Genomic DNA, 26,553 nt, shown 5'->3' with positions numbered 1-26,553 from the left:
TAGAGGATGCGAGGGATCAAAATGGTAAAATGGGACAGCGCTTTGCCACGGATCAATTTGCCTTTGCGTCTTCAATTTAATGGGGGTTGTTTTGGCATGGGAAACAAGAGTTAGCGGTGTCCATGGTGCCAAGCCCAGCTTTTGTGTAGATATAAAAGCCTCATTCTGATGGCCATTGCTTAAATAAGACATTGTTTCTTAGCAATTTTTGCCTGTTTAAATAAAGGTTGATGATGATGATTCTAAGGAAATAAAAGAAAAAACTACTTTTATTTTCAAGCGATTGAACATTATTTAAAACACACTTTTAAATATTATTTTCCATTTCTAATATGTTCTGAAAATGCCAATACATTGTTTGTACACACTGCGCCTTTAACACATTTACTGTTTTAATAAGGCTAGCCTATTGTAGGCTACTTTCACCCATTTCATATTAATTGGAGCCCTGTATTGCTGTATACATTTTGTAAATTTTTTGGCTCTTTTTCAGCTTACGTAGCCTATTTTATGTAGGCTATACATTAGGCTAGGCTATATTGTGTTTGTGTTGTTTTTGCTTTGCATTTGTTTGACTCGACATCATTGCAAATGATGGTCACCCCTCAATTGATCTGTGGAGTATAAATAAAAGTTAAATGTATTAATTTATGTTTTTGCATTTTATTTGTTAACAGAATAAATAGTTCTGACGTGTATTAAGAAGTTGTTTTTGATATTGGTACGAATAAAGTTATTGAAAAAAATTGACTTCCGCTTACTCATCGCTCGTATTTAAATTTCTTTCTGTTTACTGATGCATCAAGGTAGCGGTGATATAAATTGGGTGATACACACTCAAACGGAAGTTCAACAAAATAACTAATGCGATAATGAGTTAAATACAATTTTAATTTGTGTTACTTCTCAATTAAAATGAACAAAAATACGGTATCTTCATACACAAAGTCAATATTTCTATTTTGCAATATTTTCTATGATGAAAACATCGTCCCAATATCTAACAGTTATGTGAAATGCTTTTATTCTGAAAGGCATAACCGGAAAAGAGGTGGCAATTCTTTGAAACGTTACTTCCTCTTTTTTTACACTGACTGTAGCTAGCTACCGTGCAGAGCTAGCTGTTATTCTTATAATTCCTGTAGTTGTATGTTGCTGGTATTTAAAGATGAATACGGTTCTGTCGAGAGCTAACTCCTTGTTCGCCTTCTCTCTGAGCGTCATGGCGGCCTTAACTTTCGGATGTTTCATCACGACAGCATTCAAAGACAGAAGAGTTCCTGTGGACATCCACGTCTCTAAAGTCATGCTGTAAGATTGGTCGCCGAGCATCCTTTGTAACAGCTGTTAGCATGTAGTGATTCCCCTCTGTGTGTACTGTTATAGCTGTGTAACATTTACGTTATTCTCGATGCTTTGATGGCGCCCATGCATTCCTAATGTGAACAGTTCAAAGACTAACGGACTAATTGGTTTTTAGATGATACCCCAACCCCTGGACAAAGACGAGGTTTTCTGTTAGTGGTTTGATATTGACTCATTTTAAAACTCTCTGGTTGTGAAATTGGAATTGGATGCTCGACTACAGCTTCAGCAGGTTGTATCAGTCTGTGAAGTGTGAAATGTAGCCCGGAAGTCAGACAAAGCAGAGGCGCTTGTAGAGTGAGGTAGCTCAACTGGACATCTCTCACCCGCTAATAAACTCCTGACATTCAGGTACAGATACATGAGTCCAGCAAATATGGGAAGGTGTCAAGAGAGTTATCGCCCAATGCTTGGTAATATTCCATTAAGGCAAACCTGTTGTATGACAGTTGCATTGAACTATAGTCATTAAATCCTGATGGAAGAAACAGAGAGCGTTTAGGGGACAGTAGCCTAATTGTTAAAGGCCTACTTCACCGGTTTGAATATGAAGGTGTATTGAATTCTGAGATCCTATGTAGTATAAATGTGCGAAAAAAATTGAAATCGGTTCATCCTAGCCTGAGAAAAGGCAGAAAGAGTGTTAAAAAAAACTTACTTTGTAAATATGTCTTTTACTGTGACATCACAGTAATATTTACAAAGTACGTTTTTTTTAACCCTATATTTCTCTTTCTGTGATGTCACGAGAAAGAGAAATATAGGGTTAAAAAAACACTCTTTCTGCCTTTTCTCAGGCTAGGATGAACCGATTTCAATTTCAATTCGCACATTTATACTACATAGGATCTCAGAATTCAATACACCTTCATATTCAAACCGGTGAAGTAGGCCTTTAAGCAAGTGTTGTTGTTTTTGTCAAAGCAGATGTATCAAAGAGAAGCAGATTGAAATGAAATGCATATGCAGACATTATGATGTAAGACTAAAACTAATTCAGCGAAACATGTGTATATATATATATATTAGTGACAGCACTAATATATATATATATATATATATATATATATATATATATATATATATATATATATATATTAGTGCTGTCAGTTAAACGCGATATTAACGGCGTTAACGCAAACCCATTTTAACGGCGTCAATTTTTTTATCGCGCGATTAACGCTCGTCATGTCCTAGGAGACGTTGTGGTTTTTTCACAAGCTGTTGAATCAACTAGTAATGTTTTAACAACTGAAACACCACAAACTATACATATGGCTCGCAGTTAAGTTACTGTCAATTCAAACGGAACATGTCCTACAGCGTAATTTCACATTAAAATCATTTAACTGGCAAAACGGCGAAACGTCAAGTCAATTCTGACTTTTATTTTGAAGCAGAAACCGGAACCTAGCACTTCCTAGCTCAGTTACGCGACCGTCACTAGTCTTCCGTGTGTGACTCTGAGACCCATGCTCTGAGTCTACACGGAAAAGAACAGAAAAGAAAGCTTTTCATTTGCAGAAGTCTAACTTATAACCCTGCGCGCACACCAAAACTTCCATGAATGTTAGTGGCAGCCACCAGTCATTCATTTTCACTTTAATTTTCGCTACGAAGGGAGACTGAAGCCTCGGCTGCAGCAGCGCCATGGCAACCACCTGTGTGTCCACTCAACACAGTCTGAAATAAGTTGTGGATGAAAGACTCCCAAAACATTTAGGCAGCAACCAGTCTAATGTAGCCTTAATACTAATTTGTTTTATATACCCTATGTTGTTTTATGGTTTGGTTTTTAAATAAAAAAAGAAGTTCCAATATGTTTGTGAATGCTGTTCAAGGGGTAGGGTGCAGGGGGGGGGGGGTCAATAGGCTATTGTTATTTGCACTGAATTGCAAATTATGATATTTTAGAAGAAATATTGTATCATTGTAATTCAGTGTATTTCTTCTTAAATATCATAATTAGAATGGGTGTGATAAGAGCATTAAAATGAGAAAATATAATGGGACAAAAAGAAGTCAAGGGACATTCAGGCTAGAATAAATAAAAATGCGATTAATCGCGATTAATCGCGAGTTAACTATGACATTAATGCGATTAATCGCGATTAAATATTTTAATCGCTTGACAGCACTAATATATATATATATATATATATATATATATTTGTGTATACACACACACACACACACACACACACACACACACACACACACACACACACACACACACACACACACACACACACAACATCCGTTTATTAAGGCTCCTTTACTCTCACTCACATGTGTTTGATGCAGCTTCTAAAGCAGCTACTAACTTTTCTAAAAGTATTGAGCTTTTATCCATCATTTCTCTCTGTCTTTAACAGGAAGAACGTGGATGACTTCACTGGGCCCAGAGAGCGCAGTGACCTGGGGTTCCTCACCTTTGACCTCTCAGCTGATATCCTTTATACTGCTGCCATGGACTCACACACATAGAATGAGATTATTATTATTACTGCACTGCACAGCACAGCAGGAAATACATTGTATTTTCCCTCCAAGAAAAGGAACACCAAGAATATCAATAGGAATGACACAAAAAGTCATCCTTGTTGCTCTATTGTGTGACATAACTAAGACATACTCGGCGTTCCAAATCACATACTCTTTCATGTTTCTATTCTACATACTAATCATAAAAATAATGTAGTTAGCATGCAGTAGGCATACAATTGAGACATACTTTTAGTTCTGTCGCGTCGCTGGTTGTTTTCCTACGGAGGCTCCGTCGATGTGATGTCACTTCCAGTGCACACTGGATTGTGGGTCAGAATCGCCCATATAGCATGCTGATGTCAACACTTAAAATCTCGACCGGATGTAGTAGGCATCTTTTAAGCATACTAAATCTTTTTCTACCGTATTATTGGGTATTGGAACGCAGGGTGGAACTCTGTTGGAATGGTGTCACTGTCAATGTGATTCCTGTGTACTGAGACACGGTGTGAGCTCAAGCTGCTGTGCTTGCTTCAAGGTGAATTTTTACTTAACTTCTCCAACATCTGCAGCCCATTTTTGACTGGAACGTCAAACAGCTGTTCCTCTACCTGTCTGCTGAGTACGCCTCTAAGAGCAATGTAAGTAGTCACACTCACGACACACTGACGTAAAGGTTACACTGACATCTGGCACTTTAAGGTGGAATCAGTGATTCTAGAGAAAGCTTGATGTCAAAATCAATGAATATCTCCTCACAATACGCTACCTGTCCATACTGTGTGTTCACTGAAAAGAAATCTAGTGTTATTGTACAGCGTAAACTAGGGATAGACCGATGTGTTTTTTTCAGGGCCGATACCGATTATCGGTAGTCAAAGGGGCCGATAACCGATATTTGGAGCCGATATTCATTTGCAGAAAAAGGGAAAATATTGGCGTCAATTTTGAATAATACAAACTCCAACACTTAACTTAATTTAAATGCCTTTAAGAATATGTTTAATAAACATAACAGCTTATCAGATTTGCAACATAACACAATTTAAACAAATGAATGGCTCCCTAAAATGTTCCTGAACTGAACTGAAATGTTAATCTTTTACTTATCTTTCTTTTAAGTTCAAACAAAAACAAAAAGTGCAGGGTGTTCTAATGAAGTTAACTGAACATTTAAACAAATAAATAGTTCCCGGAAGTTTTATTAAGTAAAACAGAGTTAAATAAAATGTGCACAGAAATGTGAGTCTAAAATCGATTGGTAGTCCCAATGGAGCAGCACCAGATTGTGGTGCAAAAAGCTGTTCAGCGTGCTCTCCAGTGAGACGGATTCTTTTGCTCTCGTAAATTGCAGAGACTTCACTGAAGACGCGCTCACTTGGGACTGATGAGGGTGGTGCACAAAGAAACTTTCTTGCTTGTTTTGCAAGTGGCTTGAAGCGCCCTTCGTTCTGTCTCCATCACTGAAGATTATTAAAGTTTTCTCAATCTCAATCTCACTCTTATCTCTTAAAAAATAATAAAAAACCGGATAAAAAATAAAAATAAAAAAGGCCGATGCCGATATGCGTCAAAATGCTGAATATCGGCGCCGATAATCGGCCCGGCCGATAATCGGTCGATCTCTAGCGTAAACTGTTATGTTAAAAAAGAGGGCCCACTGTAGCTAGCAAAATGCTCGTTTATGCCTCGTTTCCACTGAGCAGAGCGGGTCCGGCCGGTGCGGCTCAGCTCACTTACGCTAGATCTGGCAAGTGTTTCCACCGCCAACCCTATCCTTTAGGTAGGCGTGGTTTGTGACCCTATCCTTTAGGTAGGCGTGGTTTGTGACCCTATCCTTTAGGTAGGCGTGGTTTATATGACCTTATCATTTAGGTAGGCATTAGATCAGTATGTGAGCAGTCATATACCAAAAAGAGTTAGTGAATGGTATTAGTTGTAAAAAGTCATAGGTGGGGGCGCTTGTAGCGCAGTGGGTAGAGTGGGTAGATTCTGAAATGTGTTTTAGAGGTGATAAAATACTGACAGCAGTAGATGGAAATAAATGAGTGTGTGTGTGTGTGTGTGTGTGTGTGTGTGTGTGTGTGTGTGTGTGTGTGTGTGTGTGTGTGTGTGTGTGTGTGTGTGTGTGTGTGTGTGTGTGTGTGTGTGTGTGTGTGTGTGTGTGTGTGTGTGTGTGTGTGTGTGTGTGTGTGTGTGTGTGTGTGTGTGTGTGTGTGTGTGTGTGTGTGTGTGTGTGTGTGTCTGTGTGTCAGTCTCTGAACCAGGTGGTACTGTGGGATAAGATCATCCTTCGAGGTGAAAACACCAAACTGAACCTCAGAGACACAAAATCTAAATACTTCTTCTTTGATGACGGGAACGGACTCAGGTAAGACACACACACACACACACACAATAATTGAACAGCATTTCCAAGCACGTTTTGAGGTTTGCCTTTGCGAATGCGAACCAAACTCACATCTGGTGCGCACCAAAGAAGCCATCTATTAGACGTGAACACGACCTTAGACAATACTTCCAGTAGCTCAGCTCAAGGTTCATATCAGATCAGTCAAGGGCCTGCTGAGGTTCACACAATGCTGCTACCGTGGCTCATCTTAGCCTTTTCTTTTTTTTGATTTCCTTTGTATATTGTAGCAAACAAGAAGCCAGCAAACATCTCCCCTCAGATGTTACAAAGCATTGCAAGACACACACCAGTTTTTACCCACAGGCCTCCGTCACTCTGAGGAACATTTCAATCTGTTATTGTCTGTAACAATCCTTGTGCATTTTTTTATTACTTATATCTTCCTTATTGTCAAATATAAATCCAAGCAGACTGTCTATACTGTAGACATGGGCCGGTATGATATTCTGACGGTATGATAACCTTAAGCAAAAATATCACGGTTTTGCCATTACAGCTCTCAAATGTCTTATTTTGAAATGTCTGGGTAAAAAAAAAAAATAATAATCCCCCTGAATCTTGTATGATAACATGATAAATCAAATGATAAGACTTTATAATTCTGTTCATTCATAAGTCATATAGAAAAAATCATTGGTAAATTATTAATAAATCATTTACAAACCTTTCTGCATCCCCCAATCTAAAGTGTAAAGTACAAATGTGGAGTAGGGCTTTCCTCGACTGAAAAATTAACATAGTCTAATCTGATTAGTCGAATCTTGACTATAGTTGACTAACCGTTGAATCATGCAAAGAAAATGTCCTGCTCATTGAGCCATTTTCTCATTTGCGACATTGGCTTCCATTTTGACTATTGTGCCATATTATGTCCTCTGGTCATTACCCCAAAGACCACATGAACTCTCAAGTAAACAGACAACCTGCACCTCGCTGGTCTGTCCCCCTGACACTACTGACATTTGATCTCCTCCTGCTGTCAAGTTTAACATTCTTTAGTCATATTCTGACACTGATAGAACACAAACACAGCTATTGAAAATGGTTCATCACTTTAACTTTGGATTGTTTTACAACTTCATGGTCTTCACAAAGATTTGCACATGATCACTAGGAGTTAAATTTCTACTTTTATGTTTCCTTTTTAACAGGTGAGGAACAGTCATTAATCATTCAATTCAATATTTATTTTAGCACTCTGTACCATTGTTGTTGGGTGTGTTTCTTGTTAAAAGTTTGCCTTGTATAAAGACATTATATGTTGATTGTTACTTCAGGTTAACTGTCCCGTGTGTTTCCTCTCCAGGGCCAATAAGAACATCACTCTGACACTATCGTGGAACGTTGTGCCCAACGCTGGAATCCTGCCTCTAGTGGCCGGGAGTGGACACATCAGCCTGCCCTTCCCAGAGTCATACGAGCTCACCAAGAGCTACTAGACACAGCCAGTTTACACACACACACACATACACACACACACACACACACACACACACACACACACACACACACACACACACACACACACACACACACACACACACACAATAGGGATTCATCACACACTGTACACCTGTTGTAAGAACATTTTGGTTTGTAATAAAAATTGAGATTGGATCATTTTGTGTCTTTTTTTATGATAACTTGATAAAAGCCAGTTGACCTGTGAAAAGCTTCACAAAACCCCCATTTTTCTTAATGATCTAACATGCAGAGATCATTATTGTTGGTATGATTTCAGCCATGACAGAACATGTACTTATTAAAGAACAGTGTTATTATGTTTACTCCTGTTTACTGTGTAGTCATGTGAATATCAAATTCAGTCCCACTGTCAGCAAGACCAATTAGCTTCGACACATGATCAGTGCTAAGGCTGGAAACCCTGACATTAACTAGCATATTGTCTGTTTGAGATTTATACAGGGTTTATTAGGGATGTTTGGTTTTGACTTTGAAACTGACTTTTAGGATTAGGCCTTTTCATTGGTGCAGGGGTGTTCTGTTTGTTAAAACTATCAGAATGAATACATTCATAGTATATACGAGAAATATAAAAAGGTTATAAAGAGAATTTCGTCTTTAAACGAGGTCTGCGTTTCAATCAATCCACATACTTTCGGCTATTTAGTATGGTGTCTCAATTATTTTGGTCGGATTTTGCATAAAAATTCCCGGATGTCCTGACCTTCTACATCCAGATGAGTTTTTTAGTGTTGAAATCATGGACCTCTTATAAGAGGTTGAAATCAGCAGGCTATTCAGGGGATTATTGACCATGATTCTGACCAACAATCCAGTGCACACCGGATGTGGCGTCACATCGGCGGAGCCTCGATATGAAAACACCAACAATCGGGGATGCGACGGATATAAAAAGCAATAGGCAAGATCAAGGTGCAATGTTATGATGAAAAATAAGGAAATGTGAGTCCCAATAGTAGCATTCTGCATGCTATCTAGATTATTGTTAGTCAGAGTAGTATGTAGAATAGAAAAAGAGTGTGATTTGGAATGCAGGGTAGTTTCAGTTGAGACTTTATAGGCTGTGAATAATCACAGCTGGTTGGGATTTTGAGAAGCAGAACTTTTAAATAAATGAGTAGCACAGCAGATTGGACTTCTGTTTATGGTTAAAGGTGAAGTAAGCGATTTATTTATGTTAATATGTGTTAAATCACTCTCTATTCATACAGTGATCACTTACATAGTGTGAGCGTTTCATAAAGCCGATCTCAGCTGCCCTGCATGTAATCGTCAAATAAACTTTTCGGGGATCCCGAAATTAATATCCAATCACAAGAGAGAACGCTACAAACTGACACCCGTCTCACTCATGGTCTCACTGCCGGTGCACGCCAGAGCAACAGATGGGTGAATGTTTATGCGCCTACAATGGCGGAGCAGGTAAAAATCCTTCCCAATGTCTGTTTTGATGGTTTTTATCATGTTTTATCACACTTATGGATCTGAGATGATGCTAGATAACTCGCTGCTTGAAGACCGCAGTGCATTGATGTGGTGACGTATGGTGAAGCATAACTGACAGGAAGTTAGCTAAAAGAACCATTCCGCTTACAGCACCTTTAACCTAACACGTTAAATACTGAACAAATGCCTAAAATACAATGTTCAACAATTCACATTTTATTATGTTTTGACAATGGTAGAAAGAATGTACAAGAACACAATCTGAATGTATCTTAACCTGGATCAAACAACAACAAAACCTATTTACAGATGAAAATGACTGCTTGTCCATACTACATTACCAATAACCTACTTTCTGCATAGGTTCAGATTTGCCATCAACTGAAAGTTTGTTAAGGTTTAAGGTTTGTAGCAGCTAACTCCAGGTGTGCTGCTCAAAAGGTTGAGCATATAACAAAAGTATTTGAGGGAGGATTTCTTCTCCTCTGAGTTAAAGTGTGTGCTGTTTGCGGATCAGTCTATGTGCTGGACGAGATGTTTGTGCGGATCAGTCTATGCGCTGGATGAGCTTCTCCTCCATCATACAGAAGAGGGCGCAGTGTGACAGGTCGGAGATGAAGGCGTCACAGGCCCGCCGGCTGATGCCCTTACAGCCTCGCAGGTCCAGCAGGGTCAGAGAGGAGAGGCGCTTCAGGTAGAACAGACAGCCATCAGTCAGCTCACTGCAACCTACACACACACACACACACACGAGTCAGGAACGGCTGCTTAAAGTGATCTCTGCAGAATGGTGTCTGTATTCAGCCACTATGCAAGCAACACCACTTTACAACCCTGATTGGAGTGAGCCACGTTTGTAGTTCCAACAGATCAATCCCAGTGATTCTCTCAAGTACATTACTTCACAACATTTCCCCACTTCATCTTCCTTTCACATCAAGAGCTTCTATTTAGACTTCATACCTGAATTAAAATCTTCTGCATTTGGACCAGGTAGATTTTGAATAATATTTGAGCCTAAGTCATTACACTATCCTTGGTATATTTCTATGTCTATGCATCTATACACGGACAGAAATACTGTCTGTGTGACTTGATTGGGACATCCTTATGAACTAAATCCTTTTTAACTGGCAGTTTGTCAGACTGAATAAGTTGCTTGAAGGCATAATTCTTTGTACTTTTAGAAAATACAATATGACTAAGGATGGGCATTTTAATCTAATTACCATGTGAACGAGTAATCGATTACTCAGGGAACACTTATTTTACAATACATATATAAAAATAATAATGAAAAAAGTGTGAGGTCTGTAAACACAACACACAAGCAAAAACGATGCTACGTCAATACTCCACAATGTTTCTCGGCAGTGTGCTAATATATGTAGGGTACTGCGTGTCGGTAGGACAGAGCTCTTCAAAACAAAGGTTTCAATGAAATAACAAGTGATGCCTCTGTGGTGGAATCTTTCCACAAGTCTGTAGTGGGCTAATAGCCACCTTAACAAATGTTGCAAATTAGCCCTCAATTTATCTGCACTTTCCTCTGTTTGTGGTTTGTACTGCTGGAAAACAAACACCATAAGCTCACAAAAGCCTTCACTTACACCAGAACTTAATGGAAGCATATACTGTATCCACTCACCCTTTTGGCTATTAGCGGGCTAATATCCGCTCTGCTATCATCACAATGGCGTGTGCTTACAGGGCAAGCAAATGATGTGATGCAAGACTGCCTGTTGTCTGTCTTCACTGTTTACTGTTAATAACAATAGTTAGGGGCAAGTAGTTACTGGAATACTCGTTCCCATCCTTAAATATGACATGCAGCCCCTTTAAAGGAAAGGTAAGTCTGACATAAAAAAATATATATAAAAATAAAAGAAGTGTGGACTGGAGGATAAAGGCCCTGTGGAAAAACACAAACTGGGTTCTAACTGCTAGGAAATCTGGATCTAGATGTACAGTAGGTGTGTGTGTGCTCTGTCACACTAACCTGCCAGTGTGAGTTCAGTGAGGTTGTTGCGTGTGTGTGTCCCAGCGGCTGCCAGCAGGGCGATGGTGGAGTCTTGGATGTCCTTGCAGTGAGCCAGGTCCAGCCTCTCCAGCTGGGGCATGTGTCTCTGCAGCAGCCTCACTGTGGACTCACTCATGTCCAGGCCGGAGACACGCAGCTCCACCATGTTACGAAGCCTGCTACGAGACGACTCAGAGCCTACAGGGGGACACACAGGTCAAACACATGCTCATAGGGTCAAGTCAACTCATAATATATGCAGTCTAGCTTTGTAAAAGGCCCAAGCTGATTTATTTCTACCACTCACATCGCATTTTTGAGGGGACGACTAGGATGCTCAGAAAATCAACGTTGAGGTGTGGCAAGGGGGCTCAACAGCACCCCCTACAACATGTACACATTCAATTAATCTGTGTGCACAGTATCCTTCATCTAGAAGTAAACACATTCGGGAAGGACTCCAAACTTACAACAAAGCCTCACAATACCATGCCCTTTAACCAGGCCCCCAGGAATGGGCCTGCTTCCGCAATCCAGCGGTGCCCAGTGGTCAAGCGTGGTATTGCAGTTTAGGCAGGTCCTGGGCCCAGAAGCAGATATCACCCTTCACTCCAATGCAGCTTTCATAGAAATGAATGTGCACCATTTTATAATCCGTCGTCCTCATCATAGGTCCATAGGTATAAACCCAACAGTAAGTCTGCCATTTTAAATTTAGACATAATTTGTGTCAAGGAAAGGCTGTGAGAAAATCTCAGACAATTATTTTAGGAATACCAGTAGAAAGACTAACTAAATATGATTAAACAGGTTTGTGGGGTTTCAAGTTCATATGGATGTACCTTCACCAAATACAGAACACAGGGGGCTGTAGTATGGGGCTGAATTGGCTTAATCACACTCTCTACGGTAGGCCTGGGAATATTTTGGAATCCCACGATTCAATTCCGATTCTTGGGCTCCCGATTCGATTCAAAACGACTACCAATTCATAATTAATTTCTCGATTCAGTTCGAAATGGGGATTTCAGGATCTACTCCAGTCCACTGTGTGCTCCCACCATGGGACATTGGCAGATGAGCCGAGTGTAGCCCAGGGCTCTAGCAGTAAAGGCCAACATGTATGTAAATGAGCTGATTGGTGCTGCCACTCACCAGGAGGGATGATCATGTCTTTGATCTGGCTGTCCTTCAGGCCTTCACACCAGCGCAGGTCCAGCAGACGCAGACAGGGCAGAGTGGGAGACACCAGCGCAGACAGACAGGACCAGGACAGACCGGTCACACTCAACTCCCGAAGACCTGAACACACAGGGAGAGACAGTGAGACATTCAAAGAGACAGGGGATCTGTCTGTCTGTGTGTGTGTGTGTGTGTGTGTGTGTGTGTGTGTGTGTGTGTGTGTGTGTGTGTGTGTGTGAAGCACAAGATTCAACATATTTATTGTCATATAAGTAAACAAACAGTTGCATTGTACAATGAAATTCTTACTTTGTTTGCTCTCCAACAGACATAATAACATTTCCGTAGGGCTGGGCGATAAATCGAATACACACGATTTATCGCAAGATGTTCTCCACGGATGTATAAAATGACCATATCGTGACCATCGAATACAAATTGGCAAAACAAAGGCTGTTGTTTTTTGCCGCAGCTAGCATCAAATTCGCTGGTGTTGGCTTCTCTGGCTCTTTCCTGTGCCTCACAGACTTACATGCGTTGAAAACAATTGTAGGTGGGTTTACCTTTACCTTTACCGCTATATGAAAAAAACCAGAGGGGAGAGGAAGAGAAGAGACAGCCACTGTTGACAGGCGAACGAGCGGGGGGAGGACTATTACAGAGAGTTTTTGGTCCGACGTCACACAACCACGGCAGCACATTTATGATGGGCAGCACCAAGTGAGGTGCACACCGTTTACTGTGAACAATTAACCAAAAGGTATTGGCTATATAGGCCCTGAATTAAATGTACCTGTATTTTTTTATAAAATAAAACATTCAGCATGTAAATTGCTATCAGTTATGTTGTCAATGGGATAAGACAGCAGGTTGTTATCTTCTCTGCACTAAAGTTACTGGGAAAAATCTCAAAAACAAGTTAAAATGTTACAAAAAAAATAAATGTAGGCCCCATTTATATTGCTGGTTCAGTGAAGAATGCATGATTATGCATATCAGTATGTGTTTGGTTGCAACACAATAGCTGGTTAGTGGTTATAATCAATTAGTTAGTGGTTGTGATGAGTCATAATAAGTGTTCTCCATTTAAAGATTAACAGAAGGTGGAGAAAGACAAATTTGATTCCAAAGAAAATAACATGGATGTGGGAGTGGTGAAGAATGTGGTACAAACAATTAAATGTGCAAAAACTTTGCAACATGCAAGTTTCAAATTGTTCTGATAGAAAGCACTAAAGAATATAAAGATGTTAAAGATATTGAATTTTGGCGAACACTTCCTCTATCCATGATTGGTTGAATTAATGGCATCAAAATGGTGACTTTGAAATAAATACAAAAACCTTGGCAAAGTATATCCATTTTTCTGCCAAAAGCCTTTTTAAAACATTGGACTCAATTATTTTTCCTTTTGTCTGGGGGTACAACGCACATCATTTAGGTAAAAAAACATGTTTGCAAACCTAAAGATTTAGGAGGGCTGGCCCTAAATGAGAGACACTTCACTTCCAGCGCTACTCCATGCAGAACGAAAACCTCTACTGTCATTTAAAGATATATATATATATTTTTTTTAATTGCCGAACAACTCCATTCAAGCCCCTATGTGTCACAACCAAGTAGAGGTCTTGTTATAACAGTATGAATATGAATGGGACAGTTTGATATAAATATAACCAGATTAAAATATATTGTGAATTATCATTATGAATATGAAAATGAAGCCAACAGAAGATGTTAGCGTGTGTGTGTGTACCTGGGAGCCTGGTGAGCAGACAGTTGAGCTGTCTCTTGGCCAGTGGGGTCCAGGACAGGTCCAGTGAGGTGGGCTGTCGTTTGATGATTCCTGCCAGAGCCTGGTTAGTGAGCGGACTGCAGCGACTCACATCGATGTGGCTCCACAGACGTTTGTCACAGCTCCTGCATAGGACAGTGAGGTCATGGTCAACTCAAAGACTTAAAAAGGAATAGTTAAATTTTTTTAATTTTTAGCTTGTTGCCTCACGCTCAGGTGCAAGATAACCCAACAGTTGACCTTCCTTTAACTTTGGGTGCATTTTTGAAGAAGAAATGGGCAAAGGTCGCTCATCGCTAGTTAGCTTAGCTCAAATACTGGTAGTCAATGGGAAGTATCAGCCTGCCTCCACCGACCGTCAGAAGATAAACTTTACATAACATGGTAAATAAACAAGTCCCAATAAGCAAACAGGACCATTCACTGATGCTGAGTGTCATGTTATAATCTGACTGTCAGCAGAGGCAGGCTAACGCTATCTATTGACTACCAGTATTAGAGCTAAGTTAACTGTCGATGAGCGATATTTTCCCATTTCTTTTTCTCATATGCACACACAGATAAAGGAATGGTTTCTGCCGCCTTGTCCTGAACCCGAGAGTGAGGCAACAAGCTAAAAAAATGAATGCATTGAACTTTTCCTTTAATAAACACATGCTGTATGCAGTAGAGTCAAAGTGTGTGACGTACCACTTGTACCAGGCCTTACAGACGGTCATGCAGGCCAGCAGCTGTGCTCTGTTGAGGTATGTGAACACAGAGACCCACACCTCCTTGTCCCCTCCTCGCTCGTTGCCCACGTCCTTAAAGGAGGGCAGAGACAGCAGGGTGGGAGGGGACAGGGAGCTGGCTGCAGCTGAAGAAGAAGAAGAAGAAGAAGCAGAGCAATCTCTAGTGCCTCGGTCGCCATGGTTACCCCGTAGCCGAGGCCTACAACCGACAAAATACAATGATGTTGGGTTAATGATGCAGAAATACCACACGTATTATATTCATCAAAGACATGAATTTGGATAGGAATGAACAGGTTTGAATTATAAACCAATAATATAAAAATAAATAAAGATAGCGGTGCATTTTATTGTAATGGCTGTCACAATCATATAATTGTCACAAATGAATGCAATTTATTTGTCTTTTTCAATTAATTTCACTAAAAAAACTCAAGCAGGTCCAAACCTTTTTTGAAATATGGGTTTTTTGTATGTCTTTGAGATATCTGGCTAAGCACTGGATAACAATCAAATGTTGCTGATGAACATGTCACAATTATAATGCCGAATTGTCACCATTCAGTCACGTCAACACAGCCCCCTTGGAGGCGGGGCCACTGTACTTTGGCCCCTCCACAGAAAAGGTCCATCGTATCCATATATCGTGAGACATTGCGATATGGTGTATATTCCACATAATTCACTAAAAATTTAAAAACAAGTTGCTGTTTACCAGGGGGGTTGTAGTTCACAACCCATTAAAACTTGAAAAACTTTGTTGAAAGTATCAATTTTTGGAGCTGACGATATGAAAAATATACCACGAAAAATAAATATGGCTTTATATTGCCGTATTGATATTTTATTACAGCCCTTAGAGCCAGTAGTGTGTTAAAGTGCATTGGATCATGTGCGTCTCTCTACCTGCCAGGTCCTCTTTGGGTGAGGCTGTCAGCTGTTGTTTCACCGCTCTGTCTGGGTCTGGAAGGTTTGGAAAGAGTCTTTCTTTGGATGAAGCCATGCTGACCACCAGCACCCGCTGACCCTGGCCTCACACCCATAGCTGCTTCTAGCTTTGGAACAATGGAGCCTGAGCAGGGACAAACAATCTCAATCATTTTCACCTTAGAACCAACATGGATACACTGCAGTGTTTCTTTTGCAGATAATTTACGTGTGGTGGTGGGTGGCGCAGAGTGTGAGGGCACAGTGTGTGATGGGCGTGTTCAGTAATATATTAGTCAAACAAAAGGTTAATGAACTATTTATTGATAACAAATAAGTCAATAACTTTAAATAATTCAGAAAGGAATACCTATTTACATATTAAACAAACCATACTCTGAACATGTCAAAATTAAAAAATGTATACCTTTAAATCATCCTCAAATTATAACCAGGTAACAATATTACCTTTACCTACGGTATGTGTTATTATTTTCTTCTATTCACTACTTCAGCGGTATCCTTTTCGTTTTAGTTTCTCGCCTAACACTCAATTTAAGAGATTAATCACTATGAGCTATCTCCGCCAAATTCTAATTTTAACCAACAGCACTTGAACACATCGACATGTAACGTGCCATTTTTTTCTATTGTATTTATCCCAAAGGCTGTTGGAAGCCCGAGAATGAGCGTCTCAATAGCGCTGCAGTTTTTTGACAGGTTCTTTATTTGACATGTTATGGGTACCTCACTCACAGGAGTTCTATTATACGTCGGCTTCTTGGCCCGAACTGTAGTTGGGAGCGTGCTGGTCTCTCTACGCAAGTGTTCTTGTATGGCTGGTAGCTGCAGGGCTAACTAGCTTAAGCTGCGATCAACTTTGCAGAGGACTGATGTAGCGAGACATTGCTGTGGCGTTAATGACTTTACTTTAAATTTGACTGTACACTTAATGTGGGAGCATGAGGCAAACTATCTGTAGCATGGGCCGCACACATGGCTGCACGCCTGCACCACGACAGCACTATGACTGACTACTATATTTGATTTTTTTTTTTTAAATAACTGAATACGGGTTTTTAATTACCTGGGCGTGCCGCCCGAGTAGAGCCTATGTGTGGTAAACACTGTCTGTATGTATGACACTTAAGACAAAGTGAAATTGCTATGAGTGTTACCTGATTGTCTCCTGGCCTTGTGGGGCCTCTGGAGAGTGACGGTTAGGTAGGACCCAGTGAGCAGATCATCACTGAGGTCAGACACCAGGAGGACTGGTGGCTCAGGGTCTGAATCCCACGTTCCCTCCTCTCCCTCCTCCTCGTCCTCCTCATCCTCCAGAGTGTCTAGCTCCTCCTCTTCAGGGTCAAACTCCACCCCCTCACTGTCTTCATCTTCATCATCATCTTCATCCTCCTCTTCCGCCCTGCGTCTCCTCCTGTGGCCATGATGTGCTCGTTCTTTGAAATGAATCAAGATGATGTTTATTTCAGACATAACAAAAGACATACCCATCACACGCTGAATGACGTCATATCAATCACTTCAACAAACAGGCCACCAGGGGGAGACACGCTGTCAAGGCATTTATTATAACAATATGCATATAACACAAAAACGTTTTTTCAGTAATGAAAGGAAAACCGTTACAATTTTTTAGATACCCCAGTATATGGTATTACTGTATTATCGCCCAACCCTACATAAACAAGGCATTTTCGTCCACACAACTGCCGCTCACTGGATTTTTTTTGGGACCATTCTCTGTAAACCCTAGAGATGGTTGTGAAAATCCCAGACGATCAGCAGTTTCTGAAATACTCAGACCAGCCCGTCTGGCACCATCAACCATGCTACGTTTAAAGTCACTTAAACCACCTTTTTTCCCCCCATTCTGTTGCTCGGTTGGAACTTCAAAAAGTTGTCCTGTCCAGGTCTACATGCCTAAAGCCTGTTACATACTCCGCGAGAAGAAAGAACAAAGTTCTCGGTGACAGAGCTGCGAGAAGTTCTTTCTGGTCTGACATTACATACTTCACGAGAACTCAACTGCCGAACTCCTCACCGCGGCGCATTGTTACCATGGTAATTGACTCAGTAGCGCCAGCTGATTTCACTTCCCTTTCCTCATTGACTTCAGACTGACCAATCACACAATAGTTCTCGGACAAGCTGCGAGAAGAAAGTTCGGCCCGGGTGATGTGTCGAGAACAAGCTGCGAGAACAGCTAAACAAGAGCTGAGAGAACAAAATGACGTAATTTTCTTCTCTCAGCTCTGTCACCGAGAACTTTGTTCTTTCTTCTCGCGGAGTATGTAGCAGCCTTTAACCATTGAGTTGCTGACATGTGATATGTGGCTGATATACAATTTAATAATACTACATGTTCAATATATATATATTAACATATTGCCTTACACACATGTGCTGGACACACGTCCCTATACATACACCTGTGTAAACTACACATGCAAGCGCATACTCACCCACGACTCCTTCTTCACTGTCTTCTTCATCCTCTTCCTCATCATCATCCTCATCATCATCGTCTGATTCCTCTGAGTCGTCTCCTCTCCTCTGCATCCTGGAGCCTCCCCGCAGCCTGACACCTCTCCCCCTGCGCCCCACTTCTCCCCTCACGCCCGTCCCTCTCTTTAGCTTATGGGCAGATCCTGGAGTCATGAGGCCTGCTCTGCTGCTCCCTCTATGGGCCGCCACGCCTCTCAAAAGGCCTCTCCTGTTGGAACTAAAGCCCCTCCTGGAAGAATGGCCCCCTCCTCGCACGTGGAGCGACATCTTCCTCCTCTGAGAGCCTGATGACATGGATATGGATGGAGACAGACAATCAGCTAAAAAATCAAACCATGACAGCACCATGCCATTTCTACTCATTTTGTGGCAAATGTTTTTAACTGCCAGTTCTGCATCTCTAAATAACAGCACGACTATGGCTACAAGTAGGAATAGCTCCTAAATGTCTTCTGAGCCAGTAGAACACAGTTATAATTGCATAAATCATAAAAAATTAAACTGATAAAGAAAATAAAGAAAGAAAACTTACTTACTTTCTCCCTCTTTCAACTTTTTTCTATTTTTAAGTTGAGTCAAGTTAAGTTAAGTTTTTATTTTTGTCAATTACACACACATGCAAGGTGACTCACACACATGGCAAAATTACATTTAGCTCACCCCTCCTACATTTCTAAACACACACATGCAGTTCTACATATAGGGGATCATCGCACCGCGACTTATACGATGGTCTGCAGCGCACCGCGCCCCTCTCTTAGGAGTAAACACTGCAGGACTACATCACTCGTGTTAAATTGTTTACACGTTGCTTGGCAACGCCCTCCTCCCGCCCGTCTATCACTCTCCCTTTTAGCTTCTAGTTGTTCTTCATTGAATTTTCTTTTTTTCTTTGATGGTTCTGCCCCATTATGATGACAATTAATTGTCGCAAACAAGGCTCCCCTTCCCTGACCTGGAGGGATAGGCTACTCAAATCTGAAATCTGTGACCAATACGAACATGTGACCATAGAGCCTGCATGCGCAAGCCGAATATCGGACTGGGTGTGCGACCAGACCAACAGCATTAATAAAAACTATATAAAAACTGCTTTCTTTGCACTAGCGACCTTATGGTTGCTAGTCGGCCCCCTTACCTCTAGGTAATGAATAGGTACACCTCATCGGTGTACCTATTCATTGCTGCTATACCGTCTGTACTCTCTTTGCAAAATAATTGGAAAAAATAAAGTACATGTGGGAGGTCATTTGTGTCTTAACTCTGGAGAGATGTTACCAAAGGAGACGTGGTGGCTTTTGAGATGCATTCGTAGAAAGTCAGAAATGTAACAATCCTACAAATATTTGTGTTGTCAGTTTCTTTGTAGGGTAATTGGTTTTCTTTTGGCAAAAACAAAACGTGCTTTTTCAACCTTCAGGCGGGTTTTGGGATTAGCAGGGTGGATATGTTAATGGTTTCAAAGAGACAAACCTTCTTGATCATCATCACTAGCAGAATCGTCTCCATCGCGGCTGTGTCTGTGTCGTCTGTAGATCTTAGCCATACGAGCGTCAAGCAAGGTGGAAGACTTGCGCTTCTGCAGGGAGAGAAGGAAAAGAATGGAAGAATGGAGGGAAGAATGACACAAAGCTAATTGGTAAATACCTTTGATGCTTTGCATTCAGAAATAAACATAATATCTAGTAGAGAGCCTGAAATAAAGACTCACATGTGGAAGGCCTTCACCTTTGTCTCCTTTCGACTGCTGCAGGAAGAAAAATATATATCAGAAGCAATTTAACAAAGTGCTAAACAAACTGAAAATCAACGCAATTTCCATAAAGTAGCCTGGAAATCCAGACCCCTCATCTAGAACGATATAGGGTCTGGCTACGATCAATAGACCTTTCCAACTCAAGGGGCGGCACCATCAAACGCATTTCAAATACCACTGCATGCAATTGGATAGCGACCAATCAGAGCAGTGAACAATGAGAAGTCGTTTAGCTACCAGCTGGGCTAACTGGTAAATTAAACCTTTGCCGCATCCGGTCCGTGAAACAGAAAATACATATTTCTTGCTAATTAAAGATTTGAGTGCTGTCTTCTGTTAATTTTTTTAAAGAAAAAGCGAAGTCCAAATCGTCAGGTGTCGAGGCCAAAGCCGTTTCAAACAATGTATCCGTATCAAGCCCCAAGCACAGCGAGTTCTACCAGTGACAAATTGCAGTTCAACGAGTGGCCACTAAGGGCAGGTACCAAAACAGAGCAATTTCTCATTGACTTCCATGTAAAATACGCTGTTTTCACAGCATTATTAAACCTATTAAGGCCTTGTACAAAAAAACATTGTAGACTGTATGTTTAGGTCATATCACCATGACAACACTGGGTGATTATTATTATTATTTTGTACCAGGCTAGTTTTTATTCTATAGAGCTGTTAAGCGGAAGTCCCTCACTTCCGGGGTATGGGGCCTATCGGCTCGAAAAATTACAACGGTAGTCAATGGAAAGAAATTTATTATTTTCTGGTCCCAGTCATGAAATGCCTTCGATTACACATATGTTTTGTATGAATTTAGATGGTATTTTTTCGTGCAAAGAATGGAACAATTTAGCGAGTAGAAGCTGGATACGGTCAGGTTTTGTGCAGAGCGCTTTTGTGGACTACAGCTCTTCGCTGCTCTTGACGCTTATGATATACGTGACCACCACTTGCACCGGCTTAGCTCAGAAACATGGCTGTGTCTTTAATGCACTTTACTGCCTTCTTTCAAGGACAAGACAAAAGTCTTCAGCGTGGCGAAAACCACTACACAAGTGGACATGTGGAGAGTTTCAATTTCTCGAGTGGGGAGATTGTTGGCATTGTCCACGCCAGCCATTAGCATTAGCATTAGCACTGTCAGTCGAGAAGTGGAGGGAATGTGTTGAGGTGACGTCACAGAGGCGACAAGACTTGTAGTTGTTCTCGTAACATTTTTTCAAAAGCCGTTAGACGAATAATCATACAACATACCGTCAAACTCTTCACATGAAAAATGATCATTTAGACCCATACAAAACATATATGTAATCCAAGGCATTTAATGACTGGGACCAGAAAATAGTAGATTACTCTCCATAGACACCCATTCATTTTTTTTCAGCCGATAGGCCCCATGCCCCGTAATTCTGCCACTTCCGCTTAACAGCTCTATAGTAGGTTAAGATGTATGAATAATTAGGGGTGCGGCCTCTTGAGTGACAGCTAGCCGCCCGTTGGCCCTCAATTTGCCCCAGAGGTATATGTCAGCTAGATGGGGGTTTCTCCCTCCCCCCGACGTCAAATAAATGGCCTTTTTTGTAAAGAGGAAATTGAGCGGCAAATCTGACAAGATGGCGACGCGCATAGGCCAGGACGGTTGGATGCAGTTGGAATAACTGAGGTCAGACCGGATGCTACCTCGATTTCATATATGATCCGTATCTATCTTTTTGTTTACTATCACCACTTCTACGGCGCATGCACAGCACTGTCGTCATCCGGTTACGCCCGCTCATATCAGATAGTATGATTAGATTGGTGACTCAGAATTTTCTGACGTAGTTAATGAGCTCCAATGATTCGTCCCCAGTCTAAGCTGCAGAGTCAATTGAAATTTGCTAGCGGTGAGTCTGGATTTCCAGAGTTTCCATAAAGATGAGCAATGAGACAAATCAATCAGAAACTGGACTGAAACATTCTGAGCTGAAGGCAGCTCCAAACTTAAATCAGCTAACAGTGTGAGAGAAGAGACACTTCTCTTGTCGAACATATGATGGAAGAAATCTTAAACCGGAAATCAATCTCTGTCAGTTACAAGATCATTGAATTAGTCAAAAAAAAACACATCAAGTGTTGTGTCTGTTCTCTTGCAAAGGGCACTGGGGACAGACGGGTGGATGTAGGCAGAGTAGGCGGCACCTCTCACCAGTCTCGAGCTGATTGGCTGAGAAGGCAGAGGGGCCGCCACCAATAGGAGAGAGGCTGGGGAGGAGGAAGAGCAGCAAGGAAGAGAAGGAGGAGGGAAGAAGCCACAATCCTGCTGGGAGCCCAGCCTGAGGAGCAGACGGCCCGCACCATACGACTCATCACTGCCTGATGACTGTCAGGTCAAATCAAATTCAAAGAAAAGCAAAAGAACGCAAAAATTCAAATAATTTAATTAAAGAAAAGAGGAGAAACACACAATACCCATTAGAGTTTTGACACAAACACTGCAACAAAGTGTCTGTGTGAACGCCGGCTTGGTACACTGAGTGCAAGAGAGCGCAACTGTTTGCAAAGAGACTGAGGGGTAGATCTACTAAGATTCAAAATAGAGAGATCTAAACTGTGTGAACATTCTTAAAAGTTGCACTCTTGGTTTGTGGGCGAGCTGCGTGTAATCAACTAAGAGTAAAAACGCAAATTACAACGGGTGCAAACATGTTAGAGGAAGCAGATCTAAATGAGGGTTTAGTGTGTATGACTGGTTTCTGTGTTTGGACGGAGAGCAGTGAGAGCAAGCGCAAAGAGAAATGTAAGGGAATTAAAACAGATGCACTGTTGAGCTATAGCCAATTGATATGAATATTACTCAAAGAAACGTAATATGGGAGAGTATCTATGAGAAAATAAATGCTGAGGGTAGAACAACAAGGACTGATTAAGAGAAATGAAGAGAATATTGCAGGACATTAGAAGAAGAACAAAAGAACACATATCTTAATAAAAAAGCCTTGGCAAATACAACAGATTTCACATGAGTACAGTCGCTCCTGTTGGAAACAGCAACGCGTGAAAGCCCCGTTTGGCTTCATTTTATTTTTTCCAGGCTTTGTAAATCACAGTATGTGTGCTAAATAAACCGTTTTGAATCTACTCCTCACATATTTTGCGCACTCGGGAAGAAATGCCTGATTTTGCATATTCATTAAGTCCAACGTACTGAATGGACAGCACGTGTTATTTAACATGCAATCATCAGTGAGCAAACGTTAGCGGATGAGCTTGAACGCTTTTTTTGCAGGTGAAATCCTGTTTGCACACGTATTTTTATACGCGCAAACGTTTAGTAGATCAACCCCTGAGATGTGTGCTTGCTAGGGATGCACGTAGCGACTCATTTCCTTTCCCTTCAGCCTTAACATTCTTCTAGATAATTACCAAGCCGTTCCTTTAATATAATGGCCATCAGACACATGCACCGGATGGATTTACACACATCGATCGCTCCGTCAAGTTATCTAAGTCAGAGATTTTTGTCCATAAATTTGGTCCATAAAGGCAGCATTATAACAGCTGACGGGAGGAAAAAGGAAAAAAAACGGCTGACGAATGAGAGTAAAAACAGCGGGCCTTCAAGCAGCGGCCAAGAAAATCTTTTTGTTTTGCTTTGTGCTGCTCTCACCATTTTATCTTTCTCCCTCTTTTATGAGCACACACCTATAGGCCTACACACACACGTTCATTCTCACACATTTTATGTTCAAGTCCAAGTGATGGGCAATTCTAGTGCCGACTATTAAAGCAGAGGACGTTTAACCGACTAGTCCTGTGCATCCCTAGTGTGTGCAGCAGTGGATTCAACACACAGATAACAAGTAGGAAACCCAGAGACCCAGAGTGTGTGTGTGTGTGTGTGTGTGTGTGTGTGTGTGTTTGTGTAAATCATTGTGTACCTCTGGGTCAGTGATCCCTTGGATACACTTGGGACACTCCCAACAACTGGGCAGGTCTTTATTCACCACTCCTTCACCCTGAACCTACACAGGAAAAAACAGACATGTGGTAGAAGATTGTTGGTTGGATAATAGAAAAGGAAGAAGAGACAAGGAAAATAGGTCAAATAAACAAAATGCATTTACAGCTGGTATCTGTGTAAAATGCCATTAGAGTAAAGCTTGTAGTGGGGCATAAGACCACTGTCATTTTGTGATCTATGCGATGCAGAGCAGTGAATTGTGTGAGTGTTAGAATGTACAGAGCATATACAGTATGTTCTTCAGAATTAAGCCACTCACGTAAATGGCAGATATGAAATAAGGTGCACATTATTGCAGATAAGGATTCATTTGGTACACGGGGTGTGTGTGGATTACCGTTAGGCAGGCAGGATGAACTATCTGTGCACAGTTGGAACATTCCATCAGAGAAAGGGCGGGGTCTCCACTTTCCTCCTGATTGGGCTCCTTGCAGATCTCACACACTGCGGACAGAGGAAGGCCCGGCTGAAGGGAACACAAACAAATCACTGTTCAACCATTTATTACCTAGACTCATTGTTTAATCTGTCTCGCCAAAGATTGATAGAGTAAACAAATCTTTACACATTAACAACATTATGGTTATCAATGTCAAACAGCACACAAGATGAAGTCATTGCAGAAGTAAACATTGATAATTAATGTTATTCGCTCTAAGAGCCGAATGTAAGCTCAAACTCGGAACAAAAACTGTTCTGAGCAGGTTAGCCGTGCAGCCTCTGTTACCATGGTGATTTAGCCAGTTAAAAAGAGAGCCACCTTTCGTGATACTGAAAACTCTGGCTTTAGACTCAACTCAACTTCGTAGTACACCCCTCTGGTCTCCTCTCTTTCAAACAGTGCACTGTTGAAGTTGACTTACAGAGAGACACTGGCGTAGCACACAGGTCTGTTTTAGCTTCCCGGGTCCACCAAATTTCTTCATGTCTCTGCAGAAGTTACAGTCTCCACACTCTGTCCTCATACAGGCTTCACAGCGCTTACACCTGAACACAAGGAAAACACAACCGAGAATGAATCATCACTGGAGACAGATCAATCATACATCTTAACAATAAAGCTAAAACTGAGACAGGCCCACTACAAATAAATTCACACACAAACATTCTTGTACTTATATCTTTGTGAGGACAGTCATTAACATACTGCATTCCCTAGCCCCTTACCCTAAACATCAGAACCAAATGCCTAACCCCCAACTTACACTTACCCTAACCTCATTCTAAGCTGAACCTTAAAACATAGTGTTAACCCTTAAAAAAGGCCTTTGAAGAAGTGAGGAGCAGGCCAAATGTCCTCACTTTCCAAAAATGTCTTCACTCTGATTAACAGGTCCTCAAAAAGATGCCTGTACAAGTACACACACACACACACACACACTCTCTCTCTTTGTTACCTGACCCTGCGACGCCTCAGCACAGACATGGAGGAGGCTGGTTTCTGAGGCCGAGGGGTGATGGGAGTGGAGGCTAGTTTAGGACGGGGAGGAGGTGGTGGAGGGGGAGGAGGCTGGTACCAGGACGGCTGAGGGAGACCAGCAAACAGAGTCAGTTACAAACAATGGCAAATCAACAGAGATGTTCAGCATCCAGCCTAAAGCCTGGGACACACATCCTGTGTCTACCTCTGGAGCGTGTCTGCGTCTGTTACTGCTGCGTCTCTCTTGCTGTTTTCGGCCATATATGTAATGTCTAAACTGCTGCTGCTGCAGCGCTGCATCTAAAAGCCCTGTCTTTCTACATAGAGATTTCATAGATACTTCCCATTAATATGAAGTCGTTTCATGTCATTTTATGATGCATATGATTAATAGAGTTTCGACAGTAATCCGTGTGCCTCATTGCCTTTTTCTTCTCTTCACATAAGTTGGAGGTTTAATTTTGAACGAGACAAACTGAGAAATCATGAAAATACAGTGAATGCTGCTGGTATGACTCAACAGAGTATGTCTCCATCAGTTAAAGCAGAGAGACTAGAGAGTGATTACTATTGTTCGTTTGACGTGGTTTCATTTATTAACCGTTATATTTTATTTGGCTGATTTTGTTGTTTATAGTTGTTTTTATGTTATTGTCTGTTTTGTTTTATTGATATATGGTGACTTTATATTATTGCTTGTTTTAATTGCTGGCGCTTTCTGTGTGGACCCCAGTAAGACTAGCGACCACTTTGTGGAAGCTAATGGGGATCTAAATAAAGAATAAGAATAAGAATAAGAATAAGAGAGGCTCTGCCTCCTGAGGTGAAGTGGTGCGTCGCTGCAGACGTGCCTCCAACGGACGTCAGCAGGGTGTCGGAGGTTAGATGTGTGGCAACTGTAGTGTGTCAACACTGTCGCCGAAAAAAAAAAAGTCAGAAGCAGACGCGCATTAGAGGCAGGATGTGTGTCCCAGGCCTAAGGCCTCAAAATGAAGTGCACTTA

The 26,553-nt window shown here is 41.3% G+C and overlaps 2 protein-coding genes across 3 annotated transcripts in view; one reads left to right on the top strand and one right to left on the bottom strand.

The window, feature by feature from the left end:
• Positions 1–1,094: 1,094 nt before the first annotated feature.
• spcs3 (signal peptidase complex subunit 3) lies at positions 1,095–7,876 on the top strand. Its single transcript, XM_080029155.1, has 5 exons — positions 1,095–1,311; positions 3,741–3,816; positions 4,419–4,493; positions 6,108–6,223; positions 7,572–7,876. Exons 1-5 carry the CDS (start codon positions 1,169–1,171, stop codon positions 7,702–7,704), a joined length of 543 nt encoding a protein of 180 aa, XP_079885281.1. The 5' UTR covers positions 1,095–1,168; the 3' UTR covers positions 7,705–7,876.
• A 1,549-nt stretch (positions 7,877–9,425) lies between these two features.
• The window catches only part of kdm2aa (lysine (K)-specific demethylase 2Aa), a 28,679-nt gene continuing 11,551 nt past the window's right edge, over positions 9,426–26,553 (bottom strand). For both annotated transcript variants that reach the window (XM_080029792.1, XM_080029791.1), the window contains exons 13-26: positions 25,528–25,655; positions 24,994–25,117; positions 24,468–24,596; positions 24,048–24,131; positions 20,089–20,124; positions 19,851–19,956; positions 18,335–18,661; positions 17,030–17,308; positions 15,831–15,996; positions 14,884–15,123; positions 14,155–14,318; positions 12,372–12,518; positions 11,196–11,414; positions 9,426–9,925 (exon numbers count right to left, since the gene is read on the bottom strand). In XM_080029792.1, the coding sequence (XP_079885918.1) occupies positions 9,744–9,925; positions 11,196–11,414; positions 12,372–12,518; positions 14,155–14,318; positions 14,884–15,123; positions 15,831–15,996; positions 17,030–17,308; positions 18,335–18,661; positions 19,851–19,956; positions 20,089–20,124; positions 24,048–24,131; positions 24,468–24,596; positions 24,994–25,117; positions 25,528–25,655 (2,331 nt within the window). In that variant the 3' untranslated portion in view covers positions 9,426–9,743. The remainder of the gene's footprint in view (positions 9,926–11,195; positions 11,415–12,371; positions 12,519–14,154; positions 14,319–14,883; positions 15,124–15,830; positions 15,997–17,029; positions 17,309–18,334; positions 18,662–19,850; positions 19,957–20,088; positions 20,125–24,047; positions 24,132–24,467; positions 24,597–24,993; positions 25,118–25,527; positions 25,656–26,553) is intronic.

The sequence above is a fragment of the Ammodytes marinus genome, assembly GCF_949987685.1.
Source record: "Ammodytes marinus genome assembly, chromosome: 6".
NCBI lineage: Eukaryota > Metazoa > Chordata > Actinopteri > Uranoscopiformes > Ammodytidae > Ammodytes > Ammodytes marinus.
Note: the sequence above shows the minus strand (reverse complement) of the source record. Positions and strands in the feature narration are given on the sequence as shown.

What these genes read in the sequence shown, in the direction of transcription:
- spcs3 (XM_080029155.1), top strand. Translation starts at nt 1,169, where the DNA reads ATGAATACGGTTCTGTCGAGAGCTAACTCCTTGTTCGCCTTCTCTCTG. An exon ending in CCTTTGACCTCTCAGCTGAT is followed by an intron (nt 3,817 to 4,418) that starts ATCCTTTATACT and finishes CTTCTCCAACAT; the next exon opens with CTGCAGCCCATTTTTGACTG. An exon ending in GATGACGGGAACGGACTCAG is followed by an intron (nt 6,224 to 7,571) that starts GTAAGACACACA and finishes TTTCCTCTCCAG; the next exon opens with GGCCAATAAGAACATCACTC.